Source organism: Serinus canaria, chromosome 2, assembly GCF_022539315.1.
Source record: "Serinus canaria isolate serCan28SL12 chromosome 2, serCan2020, whole genome shotgun sequence".
NCBI lineage: Eukaryota > Metazoa > Chordata > Aves > Passeriformes > Fringillidae > Serinus > Serinus canaria.
This window is the reverse complement of record NC_066315.1, coordinates 34,904,175-34,923,289: the sequence shown is the minus strand read 5'-3', so window position 1 is coordinate 34,923,289 and position 19,115 is coordinate 34,904,175. Positions and strand designations below refer to the sequence as shown.

The 19,115-nt window shown below is 40.7% G+C and overlaps 1 protein-coding gene across 1 annotated transcript in view; it reads right to left on the bottom strand.

The window, feature by feature from the left end:
- CHN2 (chimerin 2) overlaps nt 1-19,115 on the bottom strand; it is a 158,532-nt gene that overhangs the window by 52,152 nt on the left and 87,265 nt on the right. The window contains exons 4-6 of the mRNA XM_009086081.4: nt 17,492-17,523; nt 14,375-14,488; nt 12,402-12,687 (exon numbers count right to left, since the gene is read on the bottom strand). Coding sequence (XP_009084329.1) covers nt 12,402-12,687; nt 14,375-14,488; nt 17,492-17,523 — 432 coding nt within the window. The remainder of the gene's footprint in view (nt 1-12,401; nt 12,688-14,374; nt 14,489-17,491; nt 17,524-19,115) is intronic.

Below are 19,115 nucleotides of genomic sequence, written 5' to 3'. Positions count from 1 at the left end.
ATTCACTGTGACCTACAAAGAAAGAAAATGCTAGAGGTACCCTAGCAACGTTTTTCTTTTTCTTTTTTTTTTAATTTTTATATTTGCAACGTCAACTTTAGTGAGAACTAGAACAAAGGAAATCGGAGAAAGTTTTGCATTTGCTCATGAAATTCTGTGTCTCTGGGTGGATGATACAGAGCTTGTACACTGCTCACATGTGGAGAAGGAAACAAGACATGGAATTGAGAGCTCATTAAAAAAACCACACATGGAAAAATTCCCTTCAAAGTATCATGTGGAAGTGGTATGAATCCTGCATTGAATGCGGTGTCCCATAAAAAGCAAGTTATATCACATGATGACTTGACTCTGTTCAGCTGGGATTCTGCCAGCCCACAAAGAAACCACAATCCAGACTTTTCTCTTAATTCCTGGTACTTTGAGGTCTACAAAGAACCAAATCAGGTGAATAGTGTCCTTGAAAATACTCTCTGTAGTCCAATCTTTGGCAGTATACTTCAATTTCAGCCATTCTGGAAGTGCCTTAAGCTCCATCTGCAAATTCACTTGGCTTCAATTTCGGCAATGCATTATAGACCAGATGGATTTAGGAAAGTCCACTGATTGGATTGATCAAATTAAAGGAAGGACAAGAGACAAATAAAGGAAAAACATTTTTCCTCTGCATCCTGAAATATATAAAGAAATAGAAATAATTTATTTGAAACAGTTTCCCAGGTGTTTTTCCCAGGTGTTTCTCTATGTACTTAGGTTGCAAACCACAGTTTTATGAATGCAGCCTGGCAGCAGTCAGGGATGTAGCCATGGACATGCAGGACAGCTGCTCACTGTCCAAACTGTGTGCTGCTCTATTAGTATTATCCTGAGGCCTGCAAAAATAACAGACATAAAACCCCTTACAGAATATGAGCACCAGAACGACTGAAAATGGAAACAGGCATAAATTCATCTTTGTGGTACAAACCACTAAGATTCTCCTGATGCCAGAGCACAGATGCTTTGGACACAGTTTTGATGTCCTAATGCAAGCTGTTAAAATCATAGAACCACAGAATGGCTTGGGTTGGAGGGGACTGAAAGATCACCTAATTCCAACACCAGGCATGTTTGGGGCACACCTAATGCTAAGCAAGGAGAGGATCTATCCCCATAATCTTGTTCCTGTGGCAAAGTCTATTTTCCACACTCCTCAGCACTGGCATAATGAGCACACCCCTACACATTTAGCTCCCTTTTTATATGGCCAACTTTGTTTGCACGAGCTCACACTCTACAGTTCTGTTGACTCAGGTCCATTCATGAGTTATGGCAGAGCAGGCTGACAGACAATAGGATTCATCCCAGAATTTTGGCTGGAGGGGCACCCACAACTCCCTTCCAGGGGGAGCTGCAAAAACTATGCCATCAGTGATATGGATATCTCCTGCATGAGCAAAGCTCATCTTCACAGTATCTGCAGTTAGTCCAAAGGATCTATTTGTCAACTTTGAGCAGGCATACTGAACAGTATTTTTTGGTAGAGGCTAAGTGCTCTGCCCTGGTGATCACTGTGGTCCTGGCTTTTCTCAAGGATGAACAGTGTGAAAAGGCTTTTTTCACACAACAGAAGACAGCTGCATTTATTCTTTCACCAACAGAGAAGCAAAAGCATACATTAAAGCTGCAGCCTGGCTGATGTTAAATGTGTCACACAGACATGCAGAATAAAAACATATTTTCTGCCAGTAAGTATTTAGCCCTAATCATTGGATGCCATTACTTTAAAATCCCAGCTCTGAAATCAAAAGTTGTGCTTTTCGTTCACATAAAAATAAATGTGTGCTTCATTTGAATTTTTAAATGCATTATATATTCCCACATTAGCTTTTCAGATAAGTAAAACAAGTAAATCATATGATGTCTTTGCATATTAACCCCTGCCAGTATTTACATAAATCCTCTGAGACTAGACCCCTCTGTAGGACCCTCTCCACGTACACACCTATTGCTTACAGCACTGCATTTCACAATCTGTTTTAAAACAAAAGTGAATTTGAGAAGCTAAAGACTAACTCCAAGGCTGAAGTAAGCAATGGTGCTGTTGTGCCACATTTTTTAAGAACAAGATGAATGCTTGTTGTCAAAAAAAGGCATTGGGTGGTCATGTTCCCATGAAACCACTCATTGCACAAGCACAAATGGGTGTCAGCAGTGCAAGATACCCTAATTCAGTCCCCAGAAACTCTACGTTTAAGTAAACATGCCACCTAGTGTTTAATTGTGACAATTTCATTCATAAATCATCTTGATTGATTCCTCCCAAGCCGTTCCCTGCAAGCCTAGGTTGTATAGAGTCTGGGCAGATTTATCTAGAAATGCTTTCTCCAGATTTGCCCCCTCCCTCGCCCATAAAAAGCCCTCTCTCAACTTCTGTTTTGCTCCTGATAAACTCTGCCAAGCTACAGCCCTAGCCTGTCCTTTTTGGAGGAGCCCACAGCTCAGACTGCCATGAGCAATGCAGAAGGCACTGAAAAGGGACCTCAGAGGGTCATCTCTGCTGTCAAGGTCCCAGACAAGCCTGACAGACTTCAGAAAAGCTGCCTGGTACCACCTGCCAAATGGCACCTGGCACAGGCTTCCCACATCTCCCTGCCTAAAGGCACTGGGCAGAATTATTCACCTGGGAAGGTGAAGCACTATTTCTAGCTTACAGCTTGCCAAAAGTGGATGAGTCACCAAAGCTATAGGTACTGGTTTGATAGATGGAACCAGCAGAAAATCAGGGAAAGATGTTTCAAAGTATAACATCTTCAAAAGCAGAAGACACTTTCTCTTGAAGACATGGCAATCTCCTCCTTTGTTACCTCCAGCTCCTGCTCAATAGTGACACACCTGGCTTAAATGCAAACAGCCCTCCCCAATGAAGAGCTACTGCTCATATGTGGCTTGGCTCCTTTCTATGCACTTAAAAACCACCCAATTCTCCTCTTAAAAATCCTCATGAGATTCTCTTGATGCTTCTGTCATGGATGCCCATTATGTTCCTAGGGATTAAATTACTGTACTGAGTGACATCATAGCACAAACTGTCCTGAGTTTTTGGTAATGTCTTGTTTGCACTTTTTCCAGATCAATAAAAATCTTAAATCAAACTCCTGTTCCTGCAGTACTTCATCAGCCACTTTCCCCCAGCTCATCAAGTTGCTGTCTATCTCTATTCTTTGCTTGTAATTCCTCTACCTATTTTTGGTCCGTGTAACCATGTTCATGAGCCAACCAAATTTGAATTAATGTCAAGAGTGCAGTTTCATGAGAGATTGTACTACTTTACTAAAAATCCAATTATTCTGCATCTGCTGCATTCTTTTCACTCGGTACTTTTGTAAATCTATCAAAAAGGCAATCAAGTCTAACTGGCAGCATTCCTTCTTTATCACCATGCTGACTGTCCGCAGTGCCACTGATCTCCAGGGCTGGGAATGCAGTAAAAGGAAGAGCCTACTGTTACCATTTGTACTTGTCACTCCACAGCATCCTCTTCTCCAAATATGAGCAGTTTTTATAACTGGTTCCTGAACTTTGGAGTCCAACCTCAGCTGAGAACAGTCAACAGCATGTGCCTCACTGTGGCCACTACCAGCTGTCCTCCTGCCCAGGCTGCTGCCTTCCCCTGCCTGGCAGAGCCTCAAGCCCTGTTAACTGAGACTGTGCCCAACTTTCTGCTGCTGACCCAGCCTAAAGGTGACCAGGGAGATACCTGCACCTGGATTCCCGGCATCCCAGCTGCAGGATGTGGCTGCAGGCTGCTAACCTGTCTCTCTGTGGTGAGAGACCAGACGAAATAGCCTTGGGCACGAGGATTGTGGCTGCAGTTAGTGCCTCACGAGCGCAGTGGCAATTCTGAAGAGAAGGCTGAATGCCCCCTTGTCCTAACAAATCAAATAACTGATTTTTAGGTCCTTAGCTACTTCAGTACATTGTCTTCATCTAGCCAAGATGAACCAGAGCCTAGATAATATATATTTTCAGACACAGAAAACCACAGAGAAATAGGACTAGAGGGTGAGATGTGAGATGTTTTCCTCCTGCCTGCCTCAGGTACCCATGTTATCTGTGCCATTTCTGCCAGATGTTTTCTAATATGTTTCTATGCCTTCTGATGAGGGAGATTTTGTTACCCCCTCAGGCAGTCTAGTCCAGCATTTCATTATTCTTTCTTTCCTCCCTTAATAGCTAACCTGCAATGCTTATCACTGTATTTCAGTCCTATCATTTCTTGACATATTCAGCATGAACACAGAGGATAGGTTATTTTTTTCCATATAAATCAAGCCAATGTATGACCTAGACATGCACATCACTTAAAATACTTATTTTCTAATCAAAATATAAAGGAAAAATACTACTCACAACTTCAATACTCTCCTTTTTAACACTAATTCTGAGTCCTCCACTACCAGAAATGAATCTTTCTTATATTTATAAAGTCGAACACTTGCCTTCCAATATCAAAACATGGCAGTTTAAAGGTGCCTGTAAAATTTTAGTGCCTATTCCTACAAGATAATTAAGTATAGATTTTACTTAAAAAATGCCTTTTCATTTTCCAGTGACTAGACAAATGAGATGTTTACGCTGAAGGCTCCATCCCAATCCCTTCAGAAGTTTGTTTATATGAATTGAATGCCATCAAACTGTGTAAAGAGTATAAAAGCCGAGATAATATACCCTCATATAAGCTTTTCTTTTTAGTACATCAAACTAAGCATGGCTTTTATGCAATAAACATTCAGCTTCAGTAGAATTATTATTAAGATGATAAGAGGAACATACCCAAGAGAAAAGGATTAATTTATGAATTTGGTAGAGCCTACCTGCAGATAGACAGTACTGTACTTGAAGAGACAAGTGGCATTTGCCTTAAGAGTCCTATAAGCACTTCTGGTGTTTTGAATAAATTTTAGTACTAAACTGAAATTCTTATCTGAGAAAATTTCAACCTAGTTGTGACGTTCACATTATTTCCATTTGGCTGTCTTTCTAAAATACTAGATTGGAAAACACTGTGGTGGACACAAACTAGATATTTACCTTTGCTCCATATGCTTAGCAATGCCCTGAATTGCTCCAAGACTCAGTAAAATCCTTGGGGTCTTCCCTTTAATTCAGCAGAATATGGATCAGATTATACCCATTGCATCATGTCATTGGTATAAATCAGTATTGTCTCCAACTTACAAGCTCTCTTCAGGCATAATCATATCACTTATTCTGCTTGAGGCTAGAGTCAGGAATTCTAAGCTGACAGTAATAACATAAACCAGGAACCTGGAGAGACGTTGGCAGTTCAGGGAAGCAATGTAAGCAAATACTTTGCTATGGAACCCCTCTTTCTCTCGATTCCCTCAATTTCCAACACTGTTATAATTGATAAGAATAATTCCTTTTAAAAAAACCTTCTTTAATCAGGCTAAATAGTTGGGAGTGCCACAGTCAGCTACAAAACGCTGTCCATTTTCCTAAACATAGACAGCCAGAGGGGAGGAATTGAAACAGACACTTTCCATAATTTTACTTTGGTAGCTTTCTTATTTTTTATTTCTTGTATAGTGTCTATTTTAAATTTATGCTGCCCTAAATTAACAAAAAGTTGAAGAGACACAGCTGGAAAATACAAAAGAATGCCAACACTGAGGGGCAAAAGAAAATTATCAGCTGAATATATTTTTGGTATGAGACTGTTTGTCATTAGAAATTAAAAATTATTAAAATGTACATGCAGTATTGATATAAACTCCTCCTTGCTGTGCTATAAGACCAAAGAGGATTCTGGATTGAATCATTCCTGAATTGCTAACAGTTATTTAAAGAGAGTCAGCTATGTAGCTAAGTACTCATGTCAAGGCATGCTACAATTAAGCAGGTACGTGTGGTAACCTGTGTGTAGAATGCTACTCTTGCAGGACAAGCCTGAGTGACTGATGAAAGGAATTCATTACTCCCAAAGTCATTTTGATGTATTAGTTTGTTGCTTCTAGCAGCAAAAATGCCACACACCTTTTATCACTGCATGTATTACTTAACCCTGCAGATAAAGGCCACCTTTGTGTACAGGATTTATGTTGCTTTTTATCAGTGTGTTGTCTGAGCATTTTCTGGGAAAAATCAGTACAGCCAGGGAGAAGTCCCTTGTGAATTCTGTGGCCATGCATACAGGAGTGTGACTGTAACCACTAATAAAAGACAATGGTGGGTTGTTAACATCCATGTAGAACTGAGCATTTTAATTTTTTTCTGACTAAGCACGCAGCAAAAAGAAGGGAGTTGAAGGCAATGTAAAATACACCACATCAAATTATCAGTGACTTTCCAGCCCAGAGCCTGCAGGAACAGATGCTTCTGCTCACTACCCTCTTAACCCCAGGATCTGCTGCTGGGGCAGCACAGAACCCTGCAGCCCTCCTGTGGAAGGAAATGCTCAACATCTGGATAGACATCCCAGCAGAGAATTAAACACTGTCTAGCAACCTGTAATAGGATCATTAGAGGTTTAGAGAAGCTGCAGAATGGGAAGAATAATGAATAAATGAAAGACTGAAAAGATTTCTTTATTGTTGGCTAATAGCAGTACCTGCAGAAAATTCAATGAAGAGACAAAAATGGAGTTGTAAGATGAGGCTAAAAAGCCTTGAGAAAGGGACGTGGTGTGAATAACAATTGAAAAGTGTCAAATACCTACAAAAATGGAACCAAATCATAGGTTGTTTTAAAATTGACTGCCTCTTGTGCAATTTTGATGTAAGAAAAACAGCAGTGCCCTTAAAAAATTAGTTCCATAACCAGATTACATCTCCAGTTAAGGGATGTTGGAAAATAGCCCTTCCTGGAAGTCTTGCATTTTCTTCTATGGGAAACTATGTGTGTGCAGCATGACTAATGAGAACAGTAATATCAACTTCTAGCAAAGTTATTCTTCCTTTTCTGTCACCTTTGCCTTAATAGGAATAGTCCTCTTATCTGTCCATTACTTGTGTGGTATTTTCTGCCACGGAAATCTACAGCCTCCCAGACTTCATAATATGCTAATCATTTCAGCTCTTTAGTTCTAGCTGCAATATTAACTGTGGGCTCTGTCATTTGCACTTCAATGTCTAGTGATGAGTTCCACCAAAACTGATATAGAGAGGTTGCCATGTCAAGCAGCAGCACAGAGTTTTCTGCACTGTCCCACTGTTAAGTGGGAACAGCTCGCTCTTGGTTTAGCTCAAACTCTGCCCTGTTCTGTACAGACCATCACTGCTAAATGCCTCATGCTGCTTCTGGCATGTCCTTGCAGCCAGAGAGAGAACAAGCAGTGCAGCCCAGCCTCCAAGCAAACTCATATTTCATGTACAACCGGTGTGTTTGAACTGACTGAGCCAGATCCAACCAGGAGAGAAGTTGATGGGAGCTTTGCCAGGACCCAAGTAAGCAGAGACCTGGCACTGGAAAAAGCCTTCCTTAATCTTTACTGCACTTACAACAGTTTGTCCTCTTTCAGATAGATTAAGATCATTCTTTTTGCAAACACTTTAAGCTCGAATGCTGCCAAGGGTTTTCTTTAACTCTGCTCTTCTCATCAGAGCAGCACAGCAAAGAAAAATAAGCTGTGGGGCACAGCCTTTGTCTGACACAGAGCACTGTGTCACAGCATCCAGGTCTCACCCAGGCACGGGGTGGTTGCAGTAGTGCACATGGCAGGTCACAGGAATGGGATTCAAAGTGCAAGAGCAGGGACTCAGGATGGCTTTTCCATCAGCAACTGGGACAGCTTTTACCTGATCAGAGCATTCATGAAACTACAGCTTGTATTTACTTCCCACACTTCAATTCTTCAAATATATTTTCCAAATTACTCTTGCTGAGGTAGGATTAGAAAGGGGTATTATTTTCTCCCTGTCTGTGGCACAAAAACTGCTGACTCAGTAAGGGCAGCACTTGCAGGAAAACACAATAGCAATAAATGATTCAGAACTACATATTTTACTGACAGATTACTGCAATTTTTTTCACTCCTATATGTGAAGATTAATTGCTTATAGCAGCTTACACTTCTACATTCACCATTAACTTGAACTACTGGTAATTAATTACAGGCTGCACCAGTACCAGGTACTTATCTGCCCTACATTCTCTGGTATGTGTTCATTTGCCCCAAGTACAGCATTCCATGGGCAGAGCAAATATAAAGCAGGTGATCACAACTTTCCTAAGCTTAAATTGCAACTCTAAACAGACAACATGTGATCATCAAATTTTCTTGGCACAAAAAACTCTATCCAAAATCCTTGTTGAACCTGGATTCTGTTTAAAATGACAGTTGCCTACCCTGCTAAGAAAGAATCTGCAGCATGCTGTTCCCCCACAACACTTCATTCCTAAAAAATCACTGTGGCTCCTTTCAGATTAAAGATCTGTTAAACTATTCATGCTAAAATTTGGGAATTTGTGTCTACAAATCAAGCACCTCTTCAAAATCAGACAGGAATAACTTTTGGATGAAGCAGCAGCATTAAGTATCTTAGAGCATAAATATTTTCTTAGGCCCGATATAAAAAACGATGGATAAAAAAAGCACGAACAACAACAGCTTCATCCAGCCCAATTATCACATCCCCTTCTGGAATGGGCATGACTCCACTAATTACAACCTCAAAGAAATGATCATTATGGGAACAGACAAGTACCCCAGGCAGTACCAAGGCGTCTCATCCGAGTGCTGGCTCCTCCTGCCAGCCTGTGCCTTGGTGGCCCCCCTCTGCCGCCCCAGCCCGTGGAAGTGGTGGCACTGGAGGGACACTGAACAAGCCCCACTGTCATCCTGGGAGATGACAGAATGGACAGACTCCCTGGACGGTGTTAACAAACCCACTGAGGGGATGAATGCCTTCAGCTGCACTTTCACACTCTGGAATTAGTTTCAGTATGAAACAAAATCTCGCCTGTAAAGAGCCTAATTTCTTAGAAGAGAGTGCTGGTGCTTAACCTTGGAGCACTGAATTCCCATCCTCCTCTTGAGAAATAATGGAAGTTTCTGTCATGTGTGTATGGCTTCCCCCCACCCTAATTTCTGGATCATTCAAAATACTCTCGGCAGGATTTTCAAATAAAACAGCCCAATAATCTTTATTTTTAATATTTTGCCTGTTCAGCTGGCCAGACTAAAAAAAAACCATGAATGATTTTTCACACAATCAGCAAAGAATTTACTTTGCAGAAAAACGTCACACTGAATATTCATTATCTTATTTCGAGGGTTCTGAAATTTACTGGAGTTACTGAAGTGGGCGAAGGTTGTGATTTGTGGGCAAATCATGGACTTTGTTTAAAATGCCGTACAAGACATATCAGCCTCAAGCAAAACATCTGATAGAACTCTCACTGAACTACCACTTTCCCATAATATTCTTCAATTTTAGAGGACTTCTAAAGTTTATTTAAAAACAAACATGAAATTCTTTTTATCCTGTCTTACACCCATTTGTCAGTACTGACAACAGCTTGATAATTCACAAGTTTATTCCAAAGCCCAGTCCATACTATATCTGAGGCTACTGTGAGTAAGAAAATGGAAGATGACCGATGAGTCTCTGCTACCAAACCTCTCGTGACTTCCCCCAGGAGCATTTGAATCATAAGCAGCCATGGTAGGCTTCATCATACAGACCTTTGTGAGCTTTTATTCTTTTTAAGTTGATAATATTTTAGTTGATAATATTTTATTTCCTTTTTTTCACACAGATTTTCATGAGATGATGGAAAACTACCAGTACTGGTAGAAAAGCCCACTGGGAGTCCCAATCATCAATATCAAGGCTTCAGCTGCTACACCAGGTCTTCAGCCTGAGCAGATCCCCTTGTCTATTTAGCCCCACTCCTCTTATAGCTGTGATTGCTCCTTCTCCTCCTGGCAAGTAAAATATGTTAGAAACAGCTGCTATTCCTCCTTCTGCTTTTCCCCTCTGTGGGAGGAAGGCAGAGAGGGTTGCCAACAGTGTAGCTGCTTAGCTGAAGCCAGCTATTTTTACATGACAGCACAGCCACAGAGCCCAGCCTTGCAGGCTGCTCCTGCCTGCAGGTACAGAAATCTAGATGAGCACAAGTCCTTGTAGGCCAAGGACCTGCTTTTCACATTAGAACCACCTCAGAGACAAATAATCCTCTTAACACTTAAATTTCATTCAGCAGCAATACAAAAGAGGACCTAACACAATCATTAATGAGGTCCAGAGGTGTCTTTTCACTATTGCCAGTGCTTTATATCAACTCTAAACATTTTTAAGCACAGGCACTTGGAACTAAGAATGCAGTTCTTATCTCATATTAAATCAATAGAAGAGTTTTTTGAGCTGTTGTCAGGGAAGGGTCTTGTGCTGCACTTCTATTCCTATGAAGTGGATCAGGTAGCAGATGTGGCAGAAAATTCACTTATTTTTTCTCCTGTCTGAGTCAGTGTTTATCTGGAGTTGTTCGCTGGTTTTGCCTATTGTGTAGCTGCACAAAACCACATGTCAGTAAAAAGGTAGTGGTGAAGGAGAGAGACCAGGGGTCCCTTCAGCAATGGTTTGCCTTCTGTTGGTCTAAAAGGGTTTTTGCAATGCCTACTTACAGCTGCCCAATCTGAAGGATGGCATCCAACCACAAGCACAACAGAAACCATAATCTGTTATGGAATACTTGGTACTAGAGCAAACCCCTCTGAAGCCTTTGAAAGCACTTTGAGAATAAGAGAAATCTTGCTCCTAAACTGCAAAACCTGTAAATAAAACTAAACACAATTTTGAAATTGTATTTTTCCTCGTACAGATCAAATTCTTCTGATTTCCTAGAGAATGTAGCATGGTTTTCAGTTTCCATGATGGCTTCATTACACTACATGCATGCAATAATATTTACAATCATCCCAGTAATGACCCAGTTCTAGGACACCCTCTGGACCATTCCCTTATTTACACAGAAACACCTACACCAAAAATCTGTCACAGTGTCTACTGTGTCTACTTCTTATTGTGCCTCAAATAAAGAAAATTTTTCCTTTTTTATGCCTGTTACAGCATTCAAAATCACCCAGTGTCCAATCAAAGGAATCAACTGAACGAGCACTGGATGTCTCAATGGCATCTACTCCTCTTGGGTATTACAACACTATTCAATTGAACCAAAAACTACCATCACCAGTGGATTTATTTTGAAATAGAACATGAATGGAGGACTTATTGTTGTGCCCTTCTCCAAAGGCCTTCCCTGCATCAGTATGCCTTCCCTAAAAAATGTCATTGTCAATGGAATTGATTTGTTATAGAGGATGTATAGGTTTACATGTCAGGTCAGTTACTCAGATAATTATCATTACTGAGAAATCCAAACCAGTAAATAATCAGCCAATGCAGATATGTGAACTCAAAAGATGATCCTGCTAGAAATGTCCTAGAGACACAAGGATACATATAAAAAAGCTGATCTCTTTCACACTCGCCATGACTATATGACAGGAAATTCACTCCCTGCTTTCCAAACAAAAACTGGCTCTAGCTCTAGCTGGCCAGAACACTGAACACTAAAATCAACAGTCACTCTGCAGAAGTATGCTTAACAAATGTCAGCAAGTCAATTCAGCTCAAGGACCAGACTCAAAACCAAAGTTTTGTTTGACAGCTCTTGCTGCCATACCACCTGGGAAATGAAAATATCCACATGTCACTGCTTACAAGGCTGTTTCTCATATGTAAAATAATTTCTAATTTTACATCTTCAGATGGCTGCTAACTGCACAGAATTCTCAGTTATCATCATGCAAGTCCTAGTCCACACAACGCTTTGGGATACGAGCGCGTAAGAGAAGGAGATCAAGCAAAGCCCACTTCAAATGAGAAGAGCAAGAAGAAACGGAGGCCAACAGACAACATCCCAATTTCAGATCCGTGAGAAAGAAAGAAAACACACAGTATCCAATTTGAGACCCATCCACCAAAGGCTTGTCAGAGAAGAGGAGCTTTGAACCACGTACAGAGAGATACAAACTTGAGCTGTGGTGAAGGGTCGGTGGGAACAGATTCATAACCCTGCTGTGGAAAATGCTTGAGTATGTACATGGACAGATATAACCTGTGACCAATTGAGATGCAGCTCCTAAGGTAAATGGTATATACCCATATATTTACATGGTGAAAATATTTACATTTGGTACTTATCAGAAAGTTTTTATCATAAGCTCCAGTCAAATATTAGTTGGGACCCAAGGTCATATTAACTTTGCATTGGGATAGCAATACTTATTAAAGTACAGGAAAGTAGAAACAGGTCCTCTGACAAAACATTTTCTTCTCAGGTTTGATAGAAAGACTGGTATTAATTACGAAAATTTTAAACTGAATACTTACCTTTTCAACTGGAGTATTTTCTTCACTTGTTACACTTGCTTTTCTTGATTCATTTTTTGTTCTGCTCAGCCTCCGGGACACTTTTTCTCTAAGCAAAGTGGCATATCCAATGTGCTCATATATGGGGTTTGTTGTCATTTTGGAAATATACTCAGAAGCCTTTGTTTCTATGTACAATGTTATCAAGCCATCTGTAACCAGATCATGGATTGATTCAAATCTCTTCTCCCCAACAAAGTGCTTCCCATCGTAGAACAACCTGTAGTTTAAGGTCTGATTACCAAATCTGCAAACACCAGAAAAAAACAGAGGGAGAGAGGAAAGAGAGAATTCAGACTGTGCTGAAGGCTCTTCTATCATGAAGAGGTGCATCATCATTGAGATGCAGAAAGCAGGTGCTTAACCACATATGGGTATATTTACAGTCAACAAAGAGATGGACACCTACCAAGTAATCAAAATCTTAAGGGTCTGAATCAGGCTCTGTCAGGAAGCCAAGGAGACCAAGCTCCTAATTCAGGGTCCAATTAAATATCCAAAGTTATGTGGGAAAACTCTAGCCCTTCTTACAGCAGGTGTAACCTATTGGGATTTTTTAAGTGTTTTAATAATCCAGGTGCTGTAGTAGCAAATTCAGTTTGTGACACTGAGGTTGGAATCCCATCATTGATTAAAACATTCAAAGATACACTCTTGTGTTAAATGTTCCTTACTTTGCATCAAAACTGCATGTCTGCAAATTTTGTTAGGACTTCAAATCACATGGTTTAAGCCTTTTATTTTTCACCCAGATTTTTCATATAAAATCCCAATTTATAATTAAATTCAGTTTTTGATTCTACAAATAATTATCCAGATGGAGTTAGAAAACATGTTGTTTCATCAAAACAATAGGCATTTTGCCATAATTCTTATCCTTTATTATTTTTTTATTCTTCATTTTGAAATCTCCTCCAAAACCCTAAAAAACTATGTTTGTTCTTTTTCAGCTGACACAAATTGGTTTTAATTTACACCACTTTTTAGTTGGCATGACTCACCAGCTTTTCCAGCTTTACCATCTGCACATCAATACAAATTCTAAGCATGATTTCAGCACTGTATCACAGCTACTTGGGCTAACTCCTCAAAGGATTTTTCTTCGTGTCTTACTAGCAGAAGGGTAAAAATGCAGACTTGTAGTTTGTGTATATCTCACAGGAGTAATAATGCTATAAAAATTGCAAAATAATGCCAAGGAGTTCGTTTCATCAAAACCCAACAGAATATCTTGTTCTCTTGCTTCTCTTGCTAATACACAGTGTCTTTAAGACCTGAGTGGGCTTAAAGGTTTTGAATGGCACAGCTAAGCCAGGAAAGGCACCTGTGAGGGGCAGTGAGTTTGGAGCTGGGGCTCCCCCTGCATTTTTCCTTCAGCTAAAAAGCAGACTCATACTTCTTTGAGCAGCAGCATCCCATGATTCACAATGCATTCCTACAAAAAAACTTGAGCTCCTACTGGGGAAGAAAACTGCCAGTTTTCAGCTTCTGGATGTCATGATTTTCCAGCTTTATTTGGGGTTATTATCACAGATAGCTGTTGATGTTTGTACAAAGCACTGAGCTCCAAGGACAATTTGGCTGTGTCCTCTACTGGGATGCATTCCTATTCTGTATTCACTCACATCTTTTACAGAGTCTTGAAGGAGAAGATCCATCTTGACAAAAATTACCTCTGGGTAAAAAAGAAATAAATCTAAAAATGGGCACTGCTTTTGAAAAAGGACTTCCTAGCCAGGTGCTGAAGGAGAGACTGAGTTGCTGCAGTACGGTGATGGTCAAACTGCTGAGAAGAGGGTGTAAAAGCACTCTGGTGTCACACGGTGTATTGGGTAGTGGTGGAGACAAACTCCACTGAAAAAGGGACCAACATAATCCCCCCCATTAAGCACACTTACACTGGAACCATAAGCCTCTATTAAGGCAGCATTTACCTGAGAGCAAGGGTGTAGCAGCCGGGTTGCCGCTGGCTTTCTCTAAGGATATACGCTCCTTCTACACCAGCAAGTATTTCATCTGCTTGCTCCCGAGAAATGATCCCGTGAAACCTGAGGGGAGATATTTCAGCCACTTACTGAATAATGCAACCAGAAAAACACCCTTCTCCACCCCAGAAAACATTTGAAAACTTCAGCACTCTCGAGCACCGTGGTCTAAGCCATCAGGGTAGCATCCAAGGAGCAGGGTGGTCACCAGGCCTGGACAGATTCAGCACAGACACAAAAATTACACTGGAAATGCACTTTCAGTCAGGATAAACTCAGCTGCACCCAAAGATTATTTTCTGTAAATACCCTCTTTTCACAATTTTTCTTTTTTACCAGTCTATGCCCCTCCTCCTTGTTTCCTTTCTAGTGGCCTTACAACAGAATTGAAAACTAGGCAAAAAGGCATTTAAAAAAATTTGAATTATTGCATTTTAATACGTAGTTATTTAAAGGTAGGTATTTATATACATAAATATTTAAGTATAATTAAAATCATAGGTCTTCTGATAATCAATTTGCTTCATTTTAATATTATATTGCTTCCTCAAATTTGTAAGGAAAACAGAGACAAAAATGGAAACAATTATTCAAAATTCCATTCTGCATATATTAAAGTAGAAGAAGGTACAGAGAAGTCTTGAGAAAAACATTGTTTTCCTCATGTCAAGGAGCTCCTCATTCAGTGCTGGAAAAAAGCAGGACTTCTCTGATTCTTTTGTCATTGCTATTTTAAGAAAAAAAGAGGGCCTAGGATGCACAATTAACCTTATGAAAACCAATATTTAGCAGTGATCTCTCCATAAGTACAAATTCAGTCTTGACAGCAGTTTGAGTCTTAACTCCTACGCACACTTTGCTAGCTGATAAGTCTCTGAGGGTCTCTTCAGAGGTTTTGGAAGTTTCTATTTTTTGCTGCTGTCTAAAAAAAGGCACTAAAATGTACTGGCCTTCAGCATTTTCTCTTTTCTGACAATACATATGAAGTGGCACATTCCTAACACTGCCTCTGGCTTGGCAGTGAAAGAGAAGAAAAACACATTGGATGCAAATGTAATTGTTCTGTTCTCCTTACGTTGTCTTTTCACAACTAATACATGTTGAAAATATTAGGTTTAGATGACCTTTCCAGTGTGACTTTACGTAAAAGGTAATGTGAATTGATTAATCTTTTCTCTCTGTACAGGTGGGGGACAAACATCCTCTAAATGACATAACTGAAACATGATTTTAACCAGTAAACTCAGGGCAATTCATAATTTTAGTAAAAAATAATAAGCATTAGGTATTACCCACAAAATACAGCAGACATTAGGTTAGATATTAGGACAAAATATCTGTGATCAATTTAAGAAAACACTTGGATGTGATGCTTGGGGCACCTGTGAAATTCCTTTAACCACGAGTGGTAAGCACTGGGTAATCTGGGCTTTATTTTAGGTATTTTTAGTACATTTTTATAAGAGCATGAAAAGAGCTTGTATGTGGTACAATATCCCCTGAACTAATGCCTGCTTCAGACAGCAGCTGACAAGAAATGCTTACAGAAAGGGTGCAGGAAGCAGTGACATATTTCTTTCACTTCTCATCCCTGTCTATCCATCACTGTTTTAGACACAATCGTGTCTGATCACTTGTGACCTTACCCTTCATGTACTCGAGAATCTCACTTGTAAACCCTTTCAGATCTTGGTGCTTTTGGCCTCTGCAGCTGCCTCTGGCAATGAACTTGAAAAAGGTACTGTGCATGTCCCCTTCTTGGGCACCACGGAGGTGACCTCCCGTGGCAGGAGCTGAATCCCTTCACTCCACAACTGCTGTCCCTAGCAGCACCTTTCTCTTCTCCCATAACCTTTCAGACAAGGATGGAGGAGTAAAGGGTAGAGAGGGACCAGAAATATGAGCACTGCCTGAAATGCAGCCCCATCACAGGTTTATACAGTCATGTAATGATGGCTTTTTCAGTTTCTTTCCCTAGAAATTGCTCTTTCTCTTTCCAAGTACTTCTGAGTACTGAGTCAGCTGCTTTTATAGGACTACCTCAGTACTTCTGAAATCTCCTTTCTGAATGATAATAACTAGGGTGGTCTTGCCTGAACAGGTTAACCAAGCTGACATCTTACAGTTCCTGCCAGCCCTGCTGACCCACAAACCCAGGCACGTTCCTGGATGAGAGACTGCAGCAATGGTTTTACAAGTCCTGCTGCAGGAAGAGTGATGTGTAACTCAACTAGCTGCTCTCTTCAGCTCTGTTGTACTCTAGTGGCTAGATCTGAATTCCTCACTGGCAAAGGTAATATTTAAAAAATGAAACTTCGGTAATTAGGGACAAAGCTACTGGTTCTTGAGGTTTCTAGTGGTAGGAAAGGATCATTAAACATATATGGTGTGTCTGGAATGGAATAAAAACGTAGAACATGGGATCTAAGTAATTCAGCTTGTGATGAGGGCTGGGGTCTCAGCATATTACTCCAGTAAAGGCCAAATGCCAAGGCTGGTGTCTGCTGCAGTGGCTGTGCCTTTCCCCTTCACCTGCCTAGATCTCTGTGCTAATGCACAACACAGCCCCTTCCTAGTTATTTATTGGCAAAAAGACTGCTGAGCCCAAAGGAATTATACTCTGGTGGTTTGGTATTTTTTTCAAAGTAAAATACTGCTCTTCTTTGGGCATTTTAGTCCTTGCAACTTTATCAGGCAGAACAGCAGTTACACAAGCAGCAGCATACACATACTTCCACAACTCAGTAGGGTGGTGAAAGCATAGGAACATGCACAAAAAGGTAGTGAGAGGGATAAGCTTCTTCTCCCTTTCCCAGGCCAGTGCAGAACCACTAGCAGTTTAAACAACTACTAAAATAAAAGGAAGGAATACCCTAGAAAACATTTTTTGCTCAAAACTCTCCTGAGAGAAGTAAAATAATCATGCAGGCTCACACAACAGCATAACCCAAGGATTGTGACCAGCAGCAATGGACTGTAACACTATTAGGCTTTCCCTGTATTTGGCTCTCAGTTAAAGGTAAAATAAAATATACCAAAAGACACCTAAAAGAGGAAAGCACTTACTCTCTTCCATAATACTTTGGTCTGTTCTCCACCTAAATTTTGAAAGAAAGAAAAAAAGTATTAAAAACATAATTCTAAATAAACTACATAAAAATAACTTACTCTTGATTAATAAGGAGGACTACTGCACCCATTTAAGCAACAATATTCTGCATACTCAAAACTGTGACTGGAACATGACTACAAGAACACTACACATTTCACAAAAATGAAAACAGAAGAGGTGGTTTTATTGATATATTTCTGGGAGTTCTCAAAAAATAGAACTGCACATAATTGCATGAAATCTGACCAAACAGACAATATTTTACTGCAGCTTTGCCAATCTAGTATTTATAATGTATATATGCTTTGTATACATTTGTATAGCCTTTATTTATATTAAATATATATACATATAAATGTATACTATTTATACAGTATAGCCTATATTTATATTATATGCAAAATGTATATACACTATCTATAATATAGATATTTATATACTTTTTTTTGCCTTTATATGGCAACTGACCCAAACCAAAATGTTTAAAATCCTTGGAAAAACCAGGGTTTTATGTACTTAGACAAAGTCCTAAATTCCATGAGGTCTCAAGCTTTTGTGGGCCTGACCCAAAGTGCACTGGAAGTGGCCGGGAAGACTGACAATCATTTCCGAGATCTTTGAACCACATCTCAGGGATGCCAGGTTGCCACCCCGGAGCTCTGGGCAGGCGCTGCGCGGCGAGTCCCGGCTCCCGGTGCCCTTCCAGGTGTCATTCCCGGGGCCAATCCCGGGGTCATTCCCGGGACCATTCCCGGTGTCATTCCCGGGGCCAATCCCGGGGTCATTCCCGGTGTCATTCCCGGGGCCCTTCCCGGCGGCTCCCGCGGCGCGGCCGGCAGGGGGCGCCGCCGGCCCAGCCTTGGAGCGGGGTCGCTCCCGGGGCGCCCCAATTACCGCGGCCCGGCCAGGGATCCTGAACGCCCGGGCATCATTAGCGCACCCGCACCCACGAGTCCGCAGGGAGAGCCGCTCCCTCGCCAGCCACAGAGCATACCAATAGTGCCATCCCGCCGGGCTGCAGCTTCAGGCGGTGCTTTCATCAGTGAGAGAGACAGAACTTCCTCTAAGATACACGTAAAGTGTCCAAATTACTGAAGATTTTCTGAGCTCTGTGCATCTCCATGAGGATGGAGAATCGGTGGAATCACTGCTTCATACATGCTAACGAGTGTGTGTGTACGACAAATTGCGGTTTCAAGACTGTTTCATTCTTTAGCATAAAACCCATTTAGTGATTTTCCCTCAATTTCTCTGACTGGAAAGTAGTGCTCTTGTTCTTGTTTTCATGAATTCTTATTATTTAGCTCATAAAAACTTTAAATTGGTGAAGGTTTTCTTTTTACTTTTTTTTTTTCTGAATAGCAAATGCATTACTGTCACATTTTTGATTCTACACGCTAAGCACTGAAGAGAAGCAGCTGACTTTCTACCCTGCAGTCACTAGGGCTACAACACAGCACAAGATGAACAAAAGTCTGTACAAGATAATGAGAATCTTCAATGGAAGCCCTATGGGAGTTCAATCAAGTCCTTACTGTGCTTCTTTCCCTGCTTGGCATTTCTTTTCTAGCACGGCAT